The sequence below is a fragment of the Ochlerotatus camptorhynchus genome, unplaced genomic scaffold (assembly GCF_037179485.1).
Source record: "Ochlerotatus camptorhynchus isolate MF236.1 unplaced genomic scaffold, CSIRO-AGI_Acam_v1.1 ptg000108l, whole genome shotgun sequence".
Classification (NCBI taxonomy): domain Eukaryota; kingdom Metazoa; phylum Arthropoda; class Insecta; order Diptera; family Culicidae; genus Ochlerotatus; species Ochlerotatus camptorhynchus.
This window is the reverse complement of record NW_027040598.1, coordinates 1,127,482-1,148,874: the sequence shown is the minus strand read 5'-3', so window position 1 is coordinate 1,148,874 and position 21,393 is coordinate 1,127,482. Positions and strand designations below refer to the sequence as shown.

Below are 21,393 nucleotides of genomic sequence, written 5' to 3'. Positions count from 1 at the left end.
ACTTTGTGAAAAACTGTCTCCAATCCGGATAAAACATGTCTAGCCAAGTTCGACCAAAAAGCGGATAGAAATCATTCTCACAATCAAGAACTAAGAGCTGCATTAGTGCCTCTTTATCATTAAATTTCACCGAAACCTTTGCCTCCCCAACAATTTTCAGTTTTGTTCCGTTCACGACCATCAATGGTTCGCAATAATTAAGCAAAGGCTTATCAAACTTCGACAAATATCGCTTTTTACTTATAACAGACACAGACGCGCCACAATCAACTTCCATTTCCAAAAATTTACCCTCAATGTCTACCTGCACCAAGCAAGGATTGCTAATCTTATTTATAGATGCCACCAACATACATTGTAGATTACCTGAATCACTTTCCTCGCCCTCTTCGTCGTCCCTAGTCCGCATCCTCTCCATCATTTCGGAAATGTGCCTGTCAGCAGATGGTCCAGGTCTGTATGAATCAACCAGATTCACCGCGTCCCGATTCAAATTTTTTAGCTTGAAGCACTTTTTCCGAATGTGGCCTTTGACCCCGCAAAAATTGCAGATCATCTGGGAGTAGTCAGGCCATTGTCGCTGCCCATCAAAGCGCCTTTCTTGTGGCCTGAAGCTTCCCGCTCCGGCTCCTCGTCCTCCTCTGCTTGTCTGTTGCCATCTCTCTGATGGTCTGAACCCTAACCTGCTTCTTACTGGTCCTCTGTTGTTACTACCATCGACTCGACCATCAACCTGGCTTTCATTACCTTGATGCCTCCTCATAAAGTCATAGACTTGGGCCAATCTAGACGCTGCTGTTCCCATGCACTCATTTGATCTATTATTCACCGCAACAACCATACCAGGATGTCCCATATTTGGTTGATTGGCCGTTCCCGCATTAGCTTTAGCCACCTCCCATGTCGCGATAATCTTTTCCGCATTTGCTAAAGTTAATTTTTCTTCACTCAAAAGTCGCTGTCTAAGTTTCTTGTCGCTGATGCCAGCAATAAGACGATCCAGGATAGCGACGTCTTTAAAGTTTTCAAAGCCACAAAACTCGGCCTGAAGTTTTAAATTCAAAACAAAATCCTCCGTATTTTCGTCGGGGTTCTGCACTCTGGTACTAAATTTGTACTGCTGTACCAAATCGGGGTCTGTTTTATCGAGACGATTTTTCAGTTTAGAAACAATGTCATCCAGCATTGCTTCTTCAAAATTCCCCGTCGGAAAAAGGAGTTTAATTTCGGCAAATATTACCGGGCCACTCATAGTAATGAAGTAGGCCATTTTGTCCTCTTCTTTTATCTTATTTACCCGAAAAAAATATTTCAGTCGGGTAAACCAGTCATTAAACGATGCCCCCCTGCGGTAGGGTTCCAACGAAAAAGCCACACTTGAGCTCATTGTATTATTATACAACAAAGCCTAGTAAGTATTCAACAAGGAATATAAAACAAATCAAAAGTGCAATCAAAATCAGCCAGTAGAACAATCAAAGGAAAAAAATGTTACAAAAGCATCAAATTAACAAACCAAAAAAAATAAAATGGTCGATAATTCGATACAAAAGGAATAAATAATAGTATATGAAGCGTGTAAAAAACAAAGGAAAGAATCAGAAAAAAAAAAACAAATTGAGCTTTCATCTAGGTTGAACAATAATATCACCTCAAATGCTTTCAAAGCATGTAAAAAAAATCAAAATGACGATAAGGAAAATGAGCGACTCACCCTATTGGACCACCAGCACTAAACTTGCGTCTACCTTGTATGTTCTGCCTTGAAGAAGCTGCTACAATCGCCAGAAGCAAACCTTGCCCTCAGTTCTCACCGAAGAAAACTTTTTCGTCAGACGATCCAATACCGCAGAAATCCGTATTGTGCCAAATTCCGGAATGACACGGGCTTCGACCGATCGTGACCTTTATTTAATAGGAAGAAAGAAAACTTTTGTAAAGCTATTTGAAAAAATAAATAATTGTTTCGGACCACCCTATTATACCCCGAAGTACACAAAGACGAAAAGGCCTTTTCGATTTTTATCAGCAACCGCTTGTCAAAATAACGCTATCTCCGCAAAATGGTGAAACCACAACCCAGAACTATTTCTTTCTTTAGTTCTGTTTTTCTCTTTTCACTCTACTTACGATTGTGTTCCTTCAATCGGGTTGCTGAAACAGCCTTCCCTTCAGCGATGGGGAAATAAATTTACCTCTCCTGGGAATATTAAGTTGCAGCAGTCAGTGGTCGCTGCTGGCGATCAAAAGTGCCCTGCTACAAACGATAAAGGGGTGCAAAAACCTTTGATGTTGAACGTTCGCAAGGAAGGTGATCCTTGGGTGGCGAGAAATAAAAAAAAAGGATTTTTCCTCGTCGACACTTTTATACTCGCGAGTTTTCGGTTGAGGACAAATGAAAAAAGATATGTTTCTCGTTCGAGGTTTCAGAACAGACTAATCGTCTGGTGTATTTTCATATACCCGAGCCCTTCGGCTGGTCGGTTCGTTCTGAGTGACGATCGTTAAACATCTTACTGTATGACATTTGAAATGTTTCAGAGCGCGCCAGGGGTGCGCAAACAAATCCCAACAATAGCTTCGGGGTTGCCAAACTCGTGGGATATTTACAACTTGATTGGCAAACTTCGGCCTACTTCGATACGTTCGGCATAGCGCATGGGACAGCTAAAACTTTCGGCACAGATTAAGGTGTTCAGATTTGAATACCCCTTGGTGTGTGATAGCTAGAATGACATATTCGTGAGTGGAAGTTCTCGATTCGTTCAACATCATCAAAGGACCATTGGACTGTTGTTTTTTTGGCCAGATCACCGGCGTCGATGCCCCTTTGCAGCTGCAGCAAACAAAATTCATCATCCAACGGAATACGTACCACGGAGGAGCAAAAATGGCTAAGATAAGATATGGCCATCCCGACACTGACCATGGTTACCAGAGAGCAATCAACATGACGGATGCAACCAACTACGTTTTCATCGAGGACTATCGGGAAGTTCACGTTCCCTTCATTCATTCCTTTATTTAATGTCGGTCTCCGACGCAATCTAGTGCCAATCACCGACGGACATCGATTGCCATCCATTGACGGCAATCGAATGTGCAGGAACGCAGCTTCCACACCTGCGTAGAATATCGCACCCATTCAACACACATGGGCCGGGACCAACGGCTTTACTTCCCTTCCGAAAGAAAACGTCACCAGAGATTTTTATGCCTCAGAAAAATCCCGCCGACCTCGAGCATAGTTTTACAATGTGTAGTGGAACTAATCCTAATTATCTTCTATAAACCCATAAATAAAATTGAAATTTATACAGTAAAATCTACTTTTTTGTTAAGAGAAACTCGTCAAAACAATCGTTGAAGTATCATGATGAAATACTATAAAGATTTCTCTTGATATCTATCACAGATTTTTTACATAACGCAACCGATAATGATCATTTTCACCCCGGTGATCAATTTGCCCCCGGATTACGGTACCAAAATTCCTTAAAGTCTCGCTCCAGCTCAAGAGCCTTAAGTATTGCTGCACGGAGAAAAGTGTTCATGTAGTTTCCATTGGAAATGCGCATTACATTTTTTTTTCCATCAACAATACAAATGATATCTATCTGAATTTCACATAACATTCACATGATAAATCACTTAAATTTAATTTGAAATATAAGGTTCATGTAATTTTATTGTAAAAATTCCCATTTATAATATCACATGAAAGTTATGTGAAATTCTACTGAATATTTTCCATTGGATATGTGATTTATTCTTGGAGCTCCAAAAGTTTCTTTTAAGATGGTTTGCACTTCTGTTTTTTAGATTTGAAAAATGCTGGTACCTAGTTTTGAAAGTTCTCAAAATACCACAATTTTCAAGACTTCTAAGCGTTATTCCCAGAGTTCTATGAACACTTGAACTTTATTTTGTTTCGACTAGCCGAGGGAATTTGGTAATTTTTCAAAGTATTAGTAAGTTTCAGAAGTCACTGAAGTTCTAGAATTTTTGAGTTCCTAATTTTCCGGGAATTCTATACTGCCGCTAATCACATAACAGACTCTTGTCCTGTGAATTCCCTATCTACATAGGACTCTTATGCGACTAGCAGCAGTATAGTTCTATTTATTGAGTTTCAAAAAAAAATAGAGTATCGGAATTTTTTGACATTGCCAAGAATTTAAACATTTGCTAGAGTTGCAGAGGTTCCAGGAGTTTTTAAAGTTTTTAATGATTCAGTTTTTTTATCTTTATTTAGAAGATTTTTAGCCACGGGCTAGTTCATATAGGGTATACGTCCCTAACCTCGGTCTAATATGCAGCCATAGATTACGTTTTTAATCATAACTCATCAATTAATTTACCTGCAAACGATATTCTACTGCTAAATGGTATGCTTAGATATGCTTATCATGTCGTTTGCTATCAGGAACCGCAAAAAGTTGAAAAACTTACTTTTTTTAAGACAAAAACTCACCAGGGAAATGTATGTAATATCGGTCTATTGTCCCCAAATTGGGTCTATTTATGGATGCAACTTCGTCCTATCCTGTTTGATTCTCAAAAAAAACGCTCTTGGTAACGTTTTCTTATGTATTTTTTTTTTTATCACTATCACTGTTAACTTAATACTCTTCATTCCTCAAAACATTTCTTAGAGAAAATTTTACGAAAACTACATTAAATCACTCAAGTTAAAAATTAAAAATTAAAAATTTCGCTTATCGTCTTTCGACCGCAGAATATCTAAATCAAAACATTGTGATGTTCATTATACAGATTTGGCAGAAAAAATCTCCCTTCCTGTTCGTTCCTTATCATCCAAATGCAAACCACATTGTTGACGTTACTCTTATTACTATATGCTGTCAAATGAATTTCATGGGCCAAAGTTAGGAACATAGAAAAGAAATGTGTCCCTAAAGTTGGGTCCATGATTTACTTGTGAAAACGTTGTTAAACAATTAAAATAAACATAAAATATTCAAACAGTAACTGTGAGTTTTACGTCTAGTGTGTATTATCAGGTAATTCCATTCAATAAATGCCATAATCAGGCCATTTGATGATCGTCAGTGCAACCTTCCCATCTTAACCTTAGAAGTCATGGCGGCTAAAAACTCCGAACAGAGTGATATTCTCAACCAGTTTTATTACTTACGAGAGCTGAAAATGTATTGAAATGTTGTGATATAAATTGATTTGTGTGTGGTACACATTTATCAATCATCAGTGATCAATATTTTCCTTATTTTTTGTGTAATATTCCTTAATTAATTATTTATTTGCGTGATAGGCCGAATGAAAGGACTAGACCCACATTACATACCGTAACCCTAGTTGCGCTTATTTTAAATTCTCATTTGTGACGGTCAAAGCGCGCCGCTCAGAGACGCGGTGCAACGCAACCCCGCCCATAAGGATTATACACAGGTGTGTAACTTAGGTAGTATTTTATGGCAGTGGTTTGAGGAGTGAATCCTGGATAAAAAGCCGCCGTTAAAACAATGGGCACAGTCGTACGGCCATAAACAGAAAACAGATGGTATAATCCCATTTTGAGAAATTATCCTACCACACGCAATACCAATAGACTGAGTGAATCTAATCTTTACTTTTCTCATATTCGTGATTTTTTTTTCCTGGAAAACCCTGGGAAAACATAAAGCAAAATTACTCATCGCTGAGATCCTGCACTGATTTATGAGCTAACTAAGCTCAAATTTGGGTCGTTCTCATTCGCCGTATACGTACATCATCTATTAAATTTTTAATAAATGAAATTTATTTATTAAAAAATTATAAACGATGTCAATATTAATCGGTCTAGTTCCGTCCACTACTGGCTCACCCACCCTTAATTATTTTTGTTCTTGCTGTCATCGAAACTTTTTATGGTGAGTGGTTAAAAGGTTGCATATCGATAGGCGTCATCAAAAGCACCTATACGGAAAAGCACCCAATATGCCTAAATTTAGACTACTCAAGACTATTGAAGCAGAGGGGTTCTTCCGCGAGTCGAATGATGTGAGAAGACATGTTCACCCAAATTCTCGTTTTCGTTCGAACCGTATTTTCCATACAAAAAAATGTGTTTTTTTTTTGTTTGGTCAATACGGTCCGAACGAAAATAAGAATATGAGCGGTTATAAAAATTGATTCAATTCAGATTCTTTTGTCTAAATTTCTATGCACTAAATCCAGCTTTCTGCTTTTGTCATCTTTTGAGACAAACCAACAAATCACATTGAATTTAAAGGATTTATTTCGTCGTTTTATTGAGCTATCGTAAACAATATTATAGTCTCCCATTCGACTAACTAAACTCTATTGATCCCGTTTACAATCGGTATCTTGTTGCCTAATAGTCCCAACCAAATGAAATGCAATATATTTAAAAATAAATACGATGATGATACTCATTATTTATCTTTGATTTCACGATTTTCCCACCAAGTGCAACACTTTGATACGGCTATTTACCACAAAACATTTGCGTGTGACGAATCTTTAACCTTCGCTATAGAATAAAACAACAATTTTCTTTCTGGATTAAACTACGAGATAAATGCGTGCGAGTGATCCTAGTTTTTAAGTGCACCTTCTTCCCTACTATGGTAGGCGGCACTGGACGCTTCCAGCGGCAAAGATCCGCTGCTGGCTGCCATCAGCATTTCCGTTTCAATATTGGTTAGTGCATTTTGGTACTCGGTAATCTCCAGCGCTTCCCATTCCGCCTTGAAAGCTGCTTTCGGATCCTGTGGCATGGCCACCGCTGCCCCGGACATCTGATCCTGCATGGTTTGCGTCTGATCGGCGGCTGGATAAGTGAGGGGAAAATTATAAGCGTTGTTCCTATGAACCATTATTGCGAAACTTACCATTGTTCTCTCCCAGAACCAACGTGTAGATGCTTCTCAACCCGAACACGTTCAGGAAATACCACGATGCGGACGATACCCAGGCGGCATCCAGTGAAGCCAGTTCGACTCCCCGCTGCAACATCGGCTTAAAGCGCAAGGTCAACGGGAAGGGAACCTTCGTCGTGACGAAGCCGGAGAACATCCAGTTGATCCATCCACCGATGACGATCATCGGGAGCACATTGATGAAGTTACCCTTGACCAGATCCGACAGCATTGCCGTGGAGTTTGGACTAGGCGGAGCCCGTTTCTGTGTTTTGAAGTAACCCGTCTCCTCGTTGTTGAAGTAGTGCCGTCTCATGGCGAACGACTGCGGGGTGAGATATTTACCGTTTTCCCGGAGCAGTCGGGCGCGGATCATGGCTTGGCTGGAAAACATCACAACGAAGGTCATAAATCATTTTCCAATAATTATTATTCTATGAGAACGCTTCGTCAATTACCTGTCCTGAATCTGCGTGAGCTCGACTTTCTTCTGGGAGCTAATCAATATCGAAAAATAATGACGAATGATACCAACCAGGAATGTGATAACCACAATCGGCAGAAACACCCATCCCCGGATGTTCGGATCGATTAGTAACTCTGCCATGGCACGAATGCACTATCCGTCAAAGAACTATTTCGATAAAACAGATGGATTTCACGATAAAAATTGAAAAATATTTCGATTCACCACGATCCCCGTGCAAGTGGCCTGATTGAAAAATAATTTTTGGCAGATCTCTGATTGCCAGTGGAAAAAAGTCAGTCTAGTATAATTTCATCCATTCCAGGTCATTGATAAGACCGAAGCCATATTTTCGATGAATCAAACGTCAAAGTTCGGTTTGTCACGGTTTTTCGATCGCGTCGTTCTCGTCCGTCAGAACTCAGAAGTGTAAATAAAGTACGCAGCTGGTCGTTAGAAGGAACTCGGTCCGTGTAAGTTTAACTTTATTCTATTAAACAGTGGCTGTAGTTGCATTAGTTGAATAGTTATTGGAAATCATACGTTTTAATGAACAATAAGCTGTAATTTTAAGATGGACAACTTGTAAACTAAGCTTGTTATCCGATTCTGAAATTGTAATGCCGTATCGGGAGTCTTGTATTGGTAAACCAATGCAGTGGCAGGGATGCCAGAACGCTTTGAAACTTATTAAAAAATATATATATTTTAAAGGATCAACTCCGTCTTCCTATTTTTTAAATAATATTTAACATTTCAACACTGATAAATTGAACTATTCCCATTTTGCTTGAAATTTAATTAATTAGACATTAAACTCAGTTTAATCACATCGAATGATTAAAAATTAATCCTCTCTTTCTAAAAAATAAGCATCTGATATTAATCCTAGTTTAATCATGGTTGATTAGATTGTAGATTATCTTTTTTTTAATTAATTTGAATCATTTTTTATTCTATTTTAATAATTTTTGATTGAATTTTAATCTTTTTTGATTATATATCAGTATTGAAAAAGAATAAAATTTAATACTGGAAAGATTATTTCGAATTTAATCATGCATGACTACTGCCGAAGTAATCACGGCTCGGACTCAATAAGGTGAAGCGGGAAACTGCATCCCGCATAAGCGCGAACCATAAATTGACCTTACCTAAAAAGGTTATAAATTGTTTATAATCCCTGCTAAACTTCAACTGAAATGGTTATGGAACTTTACATGAACGTTTAATGATAAAGTTTTAACCTTAAGTATTATAGTTTTTTGGAAGTGGACCTTACAAATAATGGGTTGTTAAGAACCATTACCATTCAAAATTCTTGTTTTCTCCATACATTTTCGGAAAGAAAACTATACTAAAACCTTTTAACTTATGGTTTGAGAACATTAATGGTAATGGTTATGGTAACCAGTAAGGTCCATGAATGGTTTTGTAACATCGATCAACTTTATGTGGAATATATCGTGAATTGGTAATCAGTAATTTACAGGCAACCAATTCGCGATATATTCCACATACAATTTACGTGAAATATATCGAATTGGTAATCAGTAATTTACAGGCAACCAATTCGCGATATATTTCACGTAAAGTTGAGCGATAATACAAAACCATTAATGGACCTTACTGACTACCATAACCATAACCATTAATGTTCTCAAACCATAAGTAAAAACGTTCTAATATAGTTCTCTTTCCGATAATGTATGGAGAAAACAAGAATTTGGAATGGTAATGGTTCTTAACAACCCATTATTTGTAAGGTCCGCTTCCAAAAAACCATAATACATAAGGTTAAAACTTTATCACACAAACGTTCATGTAAAGTTCCATAACCATTTCAGTTGAAGTTTAGCAGGGATTATAAACAATTTATAACCATTATCGGTAAGGTCATGTGATGGTTCGCGTTTATGCGGGATACTTTTTAAGCTTTTTTGATTTAATTTATCTTTGAGTGAACAAACTATACAAATAAAAGCGTCTAGCGTTCAGATTCATAAGGGTCTAACTGCGACGATTGATTTTTTTCTTTTGTTAATAACTCGGCTGGATTTGATGATGCAACGTTTCACTACAACACTCCTTTGTAATAATTTGGGAAGTTGTTTCACTGAACTATGGTTATGCGCTGTTATGCAGAGTTGCTTCCACTCACTTGCTAAAAAAAAAATGATTTTCTAAATTTTTGAATCATTAGATGATATAATGATATTTTGTACTTGTTAGATACAAAAAGAGGTTGAAAGGCAAGTGTTTGGCACATAAAACCAGTCAAATTCGCTTTCAGATAGTCACAATCACCGATTTTACGACTTGCGAGCGCTAACTCTGAGTGAATTTATAATTCCGAAAAACATATTTTATAGCAAGTGAGTGGAAGCAACCCTGCTGTTATGCGAAGAGAATCGCAGTTTGGCCCTTATAATTCAGAAAGCTAGATTTGTACCCTTATACCCCGGACAGACTATGGCTTATATCATGTAATATAGGCTAGCTTGCAATGAGCACTCATACATCTAGTTTTCACTGGAAATCCTATGTATGAGTGCTCATTGCAAGACAGCCTATATTACATGATATAAGCCATAGTCTGTCCAGGGTATTAAAAGTTTCTTTACACAGTCATATAAAAATTCGTCATATTTCATTGCCTCTAGTTTAGCAAATCCCGTCAGCTCCCAAGCGAACACAGAAAACCCAAATGATGGAAAAAGAGAACAAATCCACCAACGACAACGGGCGTAAACCCTCCGGACGGGATCTGCAATCGCTTCCCACTCGTCAGTACCTGGACCAAACGGTGAATCCCATCCTGCTGCAGGGTCTCAAAGCACTGGCCAAGGATCGACCCCAGGATCCGGTGCAATATTTAGCAAATTTCCTGATGAAAAACAAAAGCCGCATCGACGAGACCAACGGCATCGCGGAGGAAGGTTGAGCGATATCCGGTAAACTCGAATTATTGTGTGGTTGTAAATTATTTTCAAATAAAGCAATTGAGGACAAATTTTAGATCCAAATTGATATCAGTTGTGAAATATAATTTTTCTTTTATTCTTTAGTGTACAAGATTTATTTCTAGCTTTCAGAATCATAAGGGCCTAACTGCGACTATACTGTATTGGTCAAATTTCGGAAATGTTGTGGGTAGTAATAGGAAGAAATCAATCATCGCAGTTAGGCCCATATAATTCTGAACGCAAGATTTGTTTATTGCCTGGTATTAGAAATACTCATAGGGAGAGATGGGCGAAGAAAACAAAATACAATTCGGCAGCAGGGATTTGTACCTAAATTATCTCCCTTATTCTGCGAGTCACGTGACTCTCTATCACCGGTGAGGTGACAATTGTCACCTCGTGTGAAATGACTCTCCATTTGAATTGCACGGAGGTCCTATGTGGTTTGTCTTATGGAAAGTATAAGGCTGATGTTTTGGCAAAAATGTATAAGTGAAACACATGAATAAAATAATTAATTTTCGTTTCGTGTATTCATTTGACTCATAAATTTCATGTATACTTCTCAGTGGATTCTGTTTATGTGTGGACACATTAAAATCATGTGGAATTTTACGTGTAAATTTGCCAATGAAAATGTGTCGAATTTTATGAGTGTAGAGAAGGATTCCAAGTAAATCCAGCCCGATTTTGTAATTTGTATATTTATTCGTGACGGTAATCTATCAGTTGCAAAACCTTTCTAATAGCCCGATAAGGGCCCTTTTTGCACAATAAGGCTGAAATACGCGACTGAAGTTTTATCCAGCTTTCCTGGCGGCCTGTTAGTATGAATATATGTATCCTTCACTGTAATTTTTGACACTAACTGGAGAACATAGGGGAAATGACGGCTTCGGCATGACAGACTATTTTCGGCAACTCAAATTTAAACACTATTTTCACTGGATTTTCTTACGAAAACACTTCGCTGATTGCATTCAAACGATTCTTTATGCTTTCAGCTTCAATTTGACTATATTTTTACCACTGAGAAAAAGCAATCTGGCAGGGTTTTCTTGAAATGAAACACACGCACTACAAATTGTAGCTGATTTCGAGTTGCCGATAATAGAACAGCAGATTTACATGCAGTTCAAATGGAACCGTTGCCGAAGAAAAACTGGTTGCCGACAATACTCGCTCTCACTAGAGAAGATTGGAGCTTTGTAAATGTGTGCGTTCCATAGAGAGAAAGCCTATAGAAAGAAGGTTGCTGCTTATGTTGCCGAGAATACGTAAATTCCCCTATGTTGTTCCATTTTCTTCTGTTCCTGGGAGAGGGAAAGAGAGGGGACAAAATCTAAACCTCCAGATAGAACAGTTTAGCATACATTTATTCAAACAAACAGGCCGCCATTACCGAGCATGGAAAGCTGGATAAAACCCTGTACAATACAATATGTGGTTGAAACAATATTTTCGTCTGAAAAAATCGAATAAAGTTAATAGATACAAACTGAAAGTTCCAAACCAAAGGCTTACCTTAAAAAATTCACAATTATTCGGAATTGATATTTGATACGTGATTATTTAGCTTGATTTGCGGACTGCACCTCAGAAAAAAATTGAAGCGGAAAAAATGGTGTTTTTTTTTACAAATGTAAAGGGTCTCAGAAAGTTTGTTTACAAATGCTTTTGCACCGTTATTAAATGTTATGCCTGAAATGTGAAATATTTAAAAAAGGACGGAGTTGATCCTTAAAAAAAATTATTATTGTGTGTCGCAGGATAATTTCTCAAAATGGGGTTATACCGGTTATACCATCTGTTTTCTGTTTATGGCCGTACGACTGCGCCCATTGATTTAACACACGGCGGCTCTTTATCCAGGATTCGCTCCTCAAACCGCTGCCATAAAATACTATCAAAGTTACACACTTGTGTATATTCCTTACGGGCGGAGTTGCAGAGCGCTATGAGCGGCGCGCTTCGACCGTCACCAAATGAGAATTTAACATAAGCGCGACAATACTACTAGAAATACTCAGAGGGAGAGATGGGCGGAGAGAATGTTTTGAGCCAAATGAACTGTCAAAATCTGAACCAATCCAAGGTGGCTACATATAGGTGTTCTAATGTGTCAAATTCGTGATTCAGCCATGTTGGATTTTTGTATGGGACAGCGACCGAGTTTGTTTACAATTTGCTCTAAAACGCATTTTTCCCCCCTGCGACCTCCTCGCCTATATCCAGCTTTCCATGCTCGGTAATGGCGGCCTGTTTGTATGAATAAATGTATCCTTCACTGTGCTATCTGGAGGTTTGGATTTTGAACCTTCTCTTTCCCTCTCCCAGGAGCAGAAGAAAATAGAACACCATACGCCCTCCAGTTAGTGTCAAAAAGCACAGTGAATAATACATTTATTCATACAAACAGCTGGATAGTGACAAAGCTGTATCACCATTTATATACCCACCATGAGCCAATCGAACATTCTCATTAGAATTTTTCCGAGGATTTCCTATTCTTACTAGAATACATTTGAGAGTATTGCAATCGAACAGAAATTCAATCACCTTTATGTTTTGTGTGCTTCTCAAATTCAACTAGTTTTTGAAATCAGAAACAATATTCTAACTCTATTGATTAATTCTAGATAGAACTGGAATTAGGGCGTAACAGCTTTTGTAAACAATGGTTTCTCTCGATGATTTCTAGAAATCAAAGGCTCGCCCACTCAAATCAACGTCACCATCGGGTAGGGAAGACTTCTCCTTCCCGTTGGTTATGTTGGTTGGTGTGGGGGTGACTTGAGTTTCGAGAAATCATCGAGAGAAGTCATTGTTTACAAAAGCTGTTACGCCCTAATTCCAGCTCTATCAAGAATTGATCTTCGTTGGTTGGCACCAAGAAATGTGCAAAATATTGCGATGCAATCAATTATTATTTTGGACGTGAATCGAATCAAAAACACAAGTCATTTGAAATGCTAGCTTCTAGCAAGGGTTGCAAGATAATTTAGCAACAAATCCCTGCTGTCGAATTGTATTTTATTTTCTCCGCCTATCTCTCCCTCTGAGTATTTCTTAGTACTACCAACAATCAATACGAAACTAACGATTTTAAATTGGCTCACTACTTGACTAGTCTATTGGTCCCAAGCAAATCGACTAACGTATCCCATTCTAGTATAAATTCCAGTACTACACTATGTTTGTTTTGATTCGCTATGAAAGTTTGACAAATAAAATGAGGGGTTAGTGGATTTTCCTATATTTCGAGGGGTGAATCGATTAGCTTGGGACCGAAGTTAGTACCAGAGCTGAGCCAAAAAGTTGAGCTCGTTTCTTCGGGACCTTCTGGTCTTCTCTATGATTTAACCGAGGGCAATTCACTGCTCTCGAGAATGAATCGAAGATACGTTTATGAAAAAATACACAAAAATTCATCATTACTCGTCATTACTCAAAAAAATGCAAAAAAATACAAAATTCGGAAAAAAAAATACAAAAATATTCGACGAATAATAAAAATACACGATAATTCGTCATTCGGACGAAAAAATCGAAAATATGTACAGTCAAAATGCTAAATTCGAACAAAATGCGTAAATTTATTATTTTGAATTTTAATCCGAGCTCGAATCACAAAACAATGCATTAATGAGTAGAATTTCACCCATTTTTAAGAAAAGTGCCTTAAATCATTTATTAAATAAAAAAAACATTTTGAGTAGTTGTGAGCTACAAATAAGTAACGATTATTCATTAATGCGTAACAGATCCCTAATAAAAAATAACCATAAACGAACGATAACCCAAATAATTGAACTTTTCCACTAATGGTTTGGAAGATACCCAGAACACGTCGTTAAGCAAAATAACCATAACAATTTTATTAGGGATGCTTATTAATGCGTAATGAGCGAGGTAAGGGGCTGTTAATAAACTACGTAGACAATTTAGGGGGGATGGCAATTATCCGTGGCCCATACAAATTTTAAAAATTTTCTCTGGACAATTAATCATGTTTTGTTGTTTTTGACATCATCCACATCCAGAGGGCCAGTCACTTTCGAATGTATGGGAATGGTAGGAAACCATTTGGAAATGCATGAAAATTTTCAGTTTTTATTCATTATCGTCTTTATGGGCAGTATTAGATGCACAAAAATTGCACGAGTACATTACTTTGGTGATAAGGTAAACACTCGTTTATTTATTTCTTTCTGTGAAAGCATGTTTAGTCACAAATCGTGGATTTTCTGATATTCTCCATACTGCAAAAATGATTTTCCTACCACTGAAGGAGCGACATCTCGCGGATCTTCAGTATAGCTACTACTCAAATCATATAATTAATTGTCTACGCAGGGTTATAAGGGGGGAGGGCGAGGAAACCCAAAAAACTGTCTACGTAGTTAATAAACAGTTCCTAATGAGTTAATGAGTTAAGCCTATTTTCTTTAAAATGGGTGAAATTCTACTCATCAGTGGGTATTTAAAGTTAGCGCACAGACAAACAGACATAACACATTTGATATTTCCCACTGTAAAACATCGTCGCTAAAACATTACCGCCATCTGTTGAGTACACTGTGGTGGGTAGTACCATAGAGGTAACTCTAAGACCACTGGGTCCCGAAGAAAATCATTATTATTTTTGGCTCACTCAGTACCAGAACAACGGTCCCAAGCTATTTCACTCACCCCTGCATGTTCTGCATGAATCCACACACCCCTGATGTTATCTGTCAAACTTTCATAGCGAATCAAAACAAACATAGTGTAGTAATAGAATTTCAACTAGAATAGGGTACGTTAATCGTTTGCTTGGGACCAATAGGCTACTAAAGTGGTGAGTCAATTTAAAATCGTTAGTTTCGTATTGATTGTTGGTAGTACGCTGAACAGATGGCGGTAGTGTGTAAACGTCAAACGCAAGGGAATTGACTATGCCCGCCACAGGTGGCGGTACTACCAACTACGATACTTCTAAATTGACCGTTAAATGCTTGTTCGATGAACAACTTGCGAGTGTTATGTCTGTTTGTCTGTGGTTAGCGTGTGTTGTGCATTTGTCAAACAAAACGTCAACATTGTGAGTTTGATCCGTTTGATCCTCGGTTTGAGTGGTAAACATAAACACTGAAATGACAGAATACACTTATAACTGATTTCCAATACATTAATGCATAAAAATACACTTTTATTTTTCTAATACACAAAAAATACATATATTAAAAAAAATACAAAAAATACCTTATTACACAAAATACACGTTTATTCGATAAAAAATACTTCAATACGCCCGCATAAACGGGAACCATCACATGACCTTACCGATAATGGTTATAAATTATTTATAATCCCTGCTAAACTTCAACTGAAATGGTTATGGAACTTTACATGAACGTTTGTGTGATAAAGTTTTAACCTTATGTGTTATGGTTTTTTGGAAGCGGACCTTACAAATAATGGGTTGTTAAGAACCATTAACATTCCAAATTCTTGTTTTCTCCATACATTTTCGGAAAGAGAACTATATTAGAACGTTTTTACTTATGGTTTGAGAACATTAATGGTTATGGTTATGGTAGTCAGTAAGGTCCATTAATGGTTTTGTATTATCACTCAACTTTACGTGAAATATATCGTGAATTGGTAATCAGTAATTTACAGGCAACCAATTCGCGATATATTCCACGTAAAGTTGATCGATGTTACAAAACCATTCATGGACCTTACTGGTTACCATAACCATTACCATTAATGTTCTCAAACCATAAGTTAAAAGGTTTTAGTATAGTTTTCTTTCCGAAAATGTATGGATAAAACAAGAATTTTGAATGGTAATGGTTCTTAACAACCCATTATTTGTAAGGTCCACTTCCAAAAAACTATAATACTTACACACTATTTTTATTTCGCTGGAAACCAGCAAAATTTTGCTGGATTTTGCCGAGCTGGAAAACCAGCAATCCATCCAGCAAAGTAAATGTTGCTGACAATCCAGCAAATGGTTTTTGACAAGAGTTTGCTGAAAATTCAGCAGTTTTTATCTAAGAAGATCCATGACATTTTGCTGAAAATTCAGCATTGATTAAACAGTGTTTTTTTCAGGAAGTTTCTTTGTATTTGAGTAGTCAAATTATTAAAAAAAAAAAACATTAGGAAAATTTATCTATCTTTCACTTTTTAATGTTAAACTAATCCACAACATTTAAAAACATGTAGTCATCTCCATAAGCCTTGTCTTGTTTACAAATCTTCCAAGATCATATGGTCGAAGATTCTTAACAACCTGTGAATAAAGGTGGTGTCATTAAGGATAATATGTCTTCGCCTAAAAATAATCTTACCGTAGTAGTTACGAAAGAGAAACTATTATCCAACATCACAAACTCTGAATACTTTGTCCGCCTTCTCTATTGATAGACCATGCAGCTAATACGAAAAATTACAAGTTCTTTTGACAGTTGATTTTTGCTCTGATAAACTGTGTGTTCAGCAATAACAAATATGTTTGCTGATATTTCAGTTAATATTATTTTGCTGGACCTTCTTCAGCAAACTATTTTGCTGGAAGAGGATATCAGAATTTTGTGTGTAAGGTTAAAACTTTATCATTAAACGTTCATGTAAAGTTCCATAACCATTTCAGTTGAAGTTTAGCAGGGATTATAAATAATTTTTAACCATTTTCGGTAAGGTCAATTTATGGTTCGCGCTTATGCGGGCGTTCATCAATACGTTGGCCTGAATCGAAAATACACAAGTGAATCGCCCCTCGGATTTAACTACAAATGTGATTGAAAATAGTGGAAGAAAATGGTTTGTGTCTACAGTCGCAAGGGAACGGAACGGAACGGTTTGTTTACAAATGCTGATGGGCCCTTTTCTATTGTTAATCCAGACTTATCAGCAGAAAATCTCAACTACACTGAAACAAAATCCATTGGTAAAAATGCTATATTTCTGGTTTAAATTGAATACCTTCACCAATAGATTTTTGCAGAAAACAATTTCATTTAATTTTACTATAATGTCTATCAACATTACTATGCATTTGAGCAAGCATAGTATTTTTGCGAGAATCGTGGTAATTTTGTTAACATTCATACTCAACTATACTGAATTCATAGTAGATTTAACGGTAATAAGCGTGGTTATATTGAAAATAAGTGTTTTCTGCAAAATAGTATTCCTAACTATGGTCCTTGTTTCAGTGTACAGCTAATAGTCAATTATACGATTTGATTACTGGTTAGAGTATGGTAATTTCCTGCACTAAAAATTATTACAAAACGAATATAGATTAAGTTTTATGCATTTTACGGTTTTTCAAAATTTATACATTGGTTCGATTAAAATTTTCGTCAAAATTATACTAAGTCCGAATAACGGAGTGGAATTCGATCAGTGTTTACTAAAATGACAGGAATAAGAACATCTGGATTCCCTTCGAAGCTTCGTGCTGGTGAAGGGCTTTGTCCCAGCGGATTTCTACTGCGCCTGTAATCTGCTGGGCAGCATCGAAATTGTAAGTATTTTTTTAAATATTATTAATAAAAAATAAACTAATGAAAAAAGCTTCCTGAGACAATTTTTATTTTCATTTGAAAACAATAATATTTACCATAAATGAAATAAAGAAGCGAAAAATACATTCTCTTGAATAAACCGTATCTATGCATTGTGAGTATGCTTCGATTTTATACTATGGCACGCATAAACCATTTTTATACTAAGTTTGCATTCTCTCCCTTTATACCAACATTTGGGTCGGTACGGAGAGTTGCTATTTAGCGTAACTTTTATACTATTTAGATTTCAATACTTTTTGAGTGTGGGATTGAACTGCATACAGTATATTTGGTTTCTGTCAACCTTGTCCTTAAAGTTTATTCATAAATGGTGAAATCCCTTTTTCCGTGCAGACGCAGCCATATGCATGATCGTTTGTTTACAAAACAATTTAGACGATGCAACAGTTGCAAGCTACTTTTCTACTGCTGCAGCAACAATGTAGCTACAACATTTTTTTGAGTAAAGGCTAAAGTACCTTGTGCTAAAGTAAATTACATGCATGTAATTTACAATGTCCAAAAATCGAGCAACAAAATCTAAAGTGTTTATTGTAAGTGAATCAAACAAGGTGAAAACGAATGTCGATCCAGTTAAAGATAGTTCGCTGCACAGAGCTAATGACCAGCAAGACAAACTGGAGAAGCAGAACGAGGTTCATAACCAGCCGCGGAAATCTCGACAAAGTGTTTCGGCACAGAACAACTCCAATCGAGAGAAGGTAGAATTTTGGAACTCGGATAATGAGCCAAAACAGAAAGAAGATGTTCGAAAAAGAGGTCGACCTCGGAAGCCGGTAAAACCCTCGGGGGAGAAGAAGGTTTGTACGTCATACAATGTTCTGTATATCCTTCCTAAGTCAACAGTTATGATCCTCGTTCTATTTAATCATCAATTCCAGAAACCAGGTCGACCCAAAGACGAAACGAAATGCAATATAACTTGTGATATTTGTGGGAAGTTCTTCAGACATCGTTGCAATTTTATAATCCACGAACGATCCCATTATGGAATTAGGGAATTCGAGTGTGAGTACTGCCACAAGCGTTTTGTGCAGAAAACTCAACTTAATGTGCATCGCAGGCTACACACTGGAGAAAAACCCTTCAAGTGTCCACACTGTCCAGATAGCTTCCGAGTTCAGGCTTTACTGGACGGTCATGTCTTTAAGCACACCGGGATAGGTACGAAGTGCCCCCAGTGCCAATCGATCTTTCCCACGCCGGCACAAGCCAAGCAGCATATTCGGGACGTTCACGCAACGGAGAAGTCGTACGTTTGCCAGATCTGCGGTCAAAGCTACAAGATGCGAAGAAGTTTGAAGATTCATCTGGAGAACCATGACAAGCGTATCTGCGCGGTTTGTGGAAAGGTATTCAACACGATGCACGCTCTAATGACCCACCGACACATTCATGAGTTTAATAAAAAATGTAACTATTGCAATCGGTCGTTTAAGTCGGAGGAAGAACTGCAGGCGCATAGTAAACTCCGAGGGCGCGTTTATCAGTGTGATATGTGCTGCTACAGTTTTAATAAGACTGAGTTTTTGAACAATCATAATCGAAGGGATCACTGGAAAGAGATGGGTCTGGAACAGCTGCCCAGGAAGAAAGCCAAACCGGAAGACTGCAAGGTTCAGGCTGGTTTGGCCACAGTGGAGTATCCTGCATTGTCATCTGCAGAAACGAGTCAGCACGCAATGGAACCTTTTGAATCCACCACAGTGCAATCTGACCTACCGTCAGCACCAGCTTGGTGTGCAAACGTTGGCTTAGTGTCTCCAAAAATGGAACAATTAGACAACCAAGTCTACATTACTCATGGTGAGAATGAGACCCAGACTTTCAAACAAAATATCTCAGAAGAAGTCGATTGTGAATCGAAGGTAGAAGTTAAAGTCGACACAGAAGTTGTTTCTTCTTTCAAACCCGCAGAGTTTGTCAAAGTGGAAATTTATCAAGAGGAGGATACTTCGGCACCAAAGGAAGACCCAACAGAAAGCAGACTGGAGGAGAAAGAGGATAATGTGTCGGACAGTGAAGACGAAGAAGTGCCGTTGGCGGTGAGTAGCTTTTTCGATGTGTTAAACCGCCATCAATTGGATGTTGTTTTACAGATACTTGTTTCTCGACAACCTGGAAGGCTGCCAAAATTAGGCCTTACCAAGATAAAGAAGGCAGCTGATAACGATCGCCTGATGAAATCACCAGAGTTTTCGGACGATGATGATACCCCAACCGAGGAAACTAAAACGAAACGAAGACGAAGACGGAAGTACGATGGCGTAGGCCCTCGCAAAAAAATCTACCGAAAACGGGATATAACTTGTCGGTTTTGCGGTGACGTCTTCAAGGGACAAGTAGCCCTTAGGGAACACAAAAAATCCTCCCATCCGGATGCGAAGCCATATATAAAGGCCAAAACTGGGGTAATTTCGATGATCCTCTTTTCAATTCGGATAATTCGTAATATTTCCTCTTTCAGCCGGTGATTTGCGAGATATGTGGAAAATCCTACAAAACCACACACTCCCTAACCGTCCACCGTGGTCAGCATGAAGAATACCAACGGTTCAAGTGCGACGGTTGCCCAAAAGCGTTCATCTTCCAGTCCCTCCTCGAGAACCACAAACGAATGGAACATCGCCAGGAACGGCATATTTGTCCGCTCTGTGGCAAACAGTACAAGTACAGCGTGGATCTAAGGCACCACCTGCTGCGGCACGAGGAGGAAAGGCCGTTCAAATGTGATAAATGCCCGGCAACATTCACTCATTCCACTGCTCTGCATGCCCACAAGGCTATCCACAGGCAGGCAGTGTTTACGTGCACTATTTGCGATAAGAACTTCCGCTTTGCCAGTAGCCTACGGGTGCACAAACGACTCCACAATAGAGACAATTACATTCGGTGTGAGCTCTGCGAACGAGAATTCAGCGAAAAGGCTCTGCTGAAGAAGCACATGGCAATCCACTCGGTAGATCGAGAGGTGAAGTGCATCGTTTGTGATAAGATTTACTACAAAAAGTCCGAGTTGAAAATCCATCAGGCAAAGAAGCATCCGAACAATCCGCTGATAGGAAAAACGATCAAGATTTACAGTTGCAACGTGTGTTGCATGGAGTTTACAAAAGATAGTCATCTGAGGACGCACTCGTACATCCATGGGACGGAGTACAGCTTCAAGTGTGATATGTGCGAGGATCAGAAATTTAAACAGAAAGCTGGACTGCGGAACCACTGGATACGATTTCATCATTTGGAACCTCCAAAAAGGAATATGCGAAAGCAACCGGAAGCCAAGAAGGCGATAGATCGCACGGTGACCAGTGAAACTGTCAACTGTTCATGATGAAGGTAAAGGAGCATTCCCCGCTCCCAGGTAACTATTCAAACTTCAGTTGGTGGTGGTAGCTCTTCTTTACCCTCTATTTCCAGAATAATTAGTACTGTAAATATCTACTGTGATAATCCAATGCATCTAC

At 38.1% G+C, this 21,393-nt stretch overlaps 2 protein-coding genes across 2 annotated transcripts; one reads left to right on the top strand and one right to left on the bottom strand.

The window, feature by feature from the left end:
- Positions 1 to 6,244: 6,244 nt before the first annotated feature.
- On the bottom strand, positions 6,245 to 7,614 carry EMC3 (ER membrane protein complex subunit 3). The gene is made up of 3 exons (XM_065219653.1): positions 7,364 to 7,614; positions 6,879 to 7,288; positions 6,245 to 6,817 (listed from the first exon to the last, which is right to left on the bottom strand). The coding sequence occupies exons 1-3, from the start codon at positions 7,510 to 7,512 to the stop codon at positions 6,582 to 6,584; spliced, it is 795 nt and encodes a 264-aa protein (XP_065075725.1). The 5' UTR covers positions 7,513 to 7,614; the 3' UTR covers positions 6,245 to 6,581.
- Positions 7,615 to 18,374: 10,760 nt separating this feature from the next.
- LOC135699443 (zinc finger protein 708-like) lies at positions 18,375 to 21,384 on the top strand. The gene is made up of 3 exons (XM_065219708.1): positions 18,375 to 18,726; positions 18,808 to 20,337; positions 20,394 to 21,384. The coding sequence occupies exons 1-3, from the start codon at positions 18,421 to 18,423 to the stop codon at positions 21,258 to 21,260; spliced, it is 2,703 nt and encodes a 900-aa protein (XP_065075780.1). The 5' UTR covers positions 18,375 to 18,420; the 3' UTR covers positions 21,261 to 21,384.
- Positions 21,385 to 21,393: the final 9 nt, after the last annotated feature.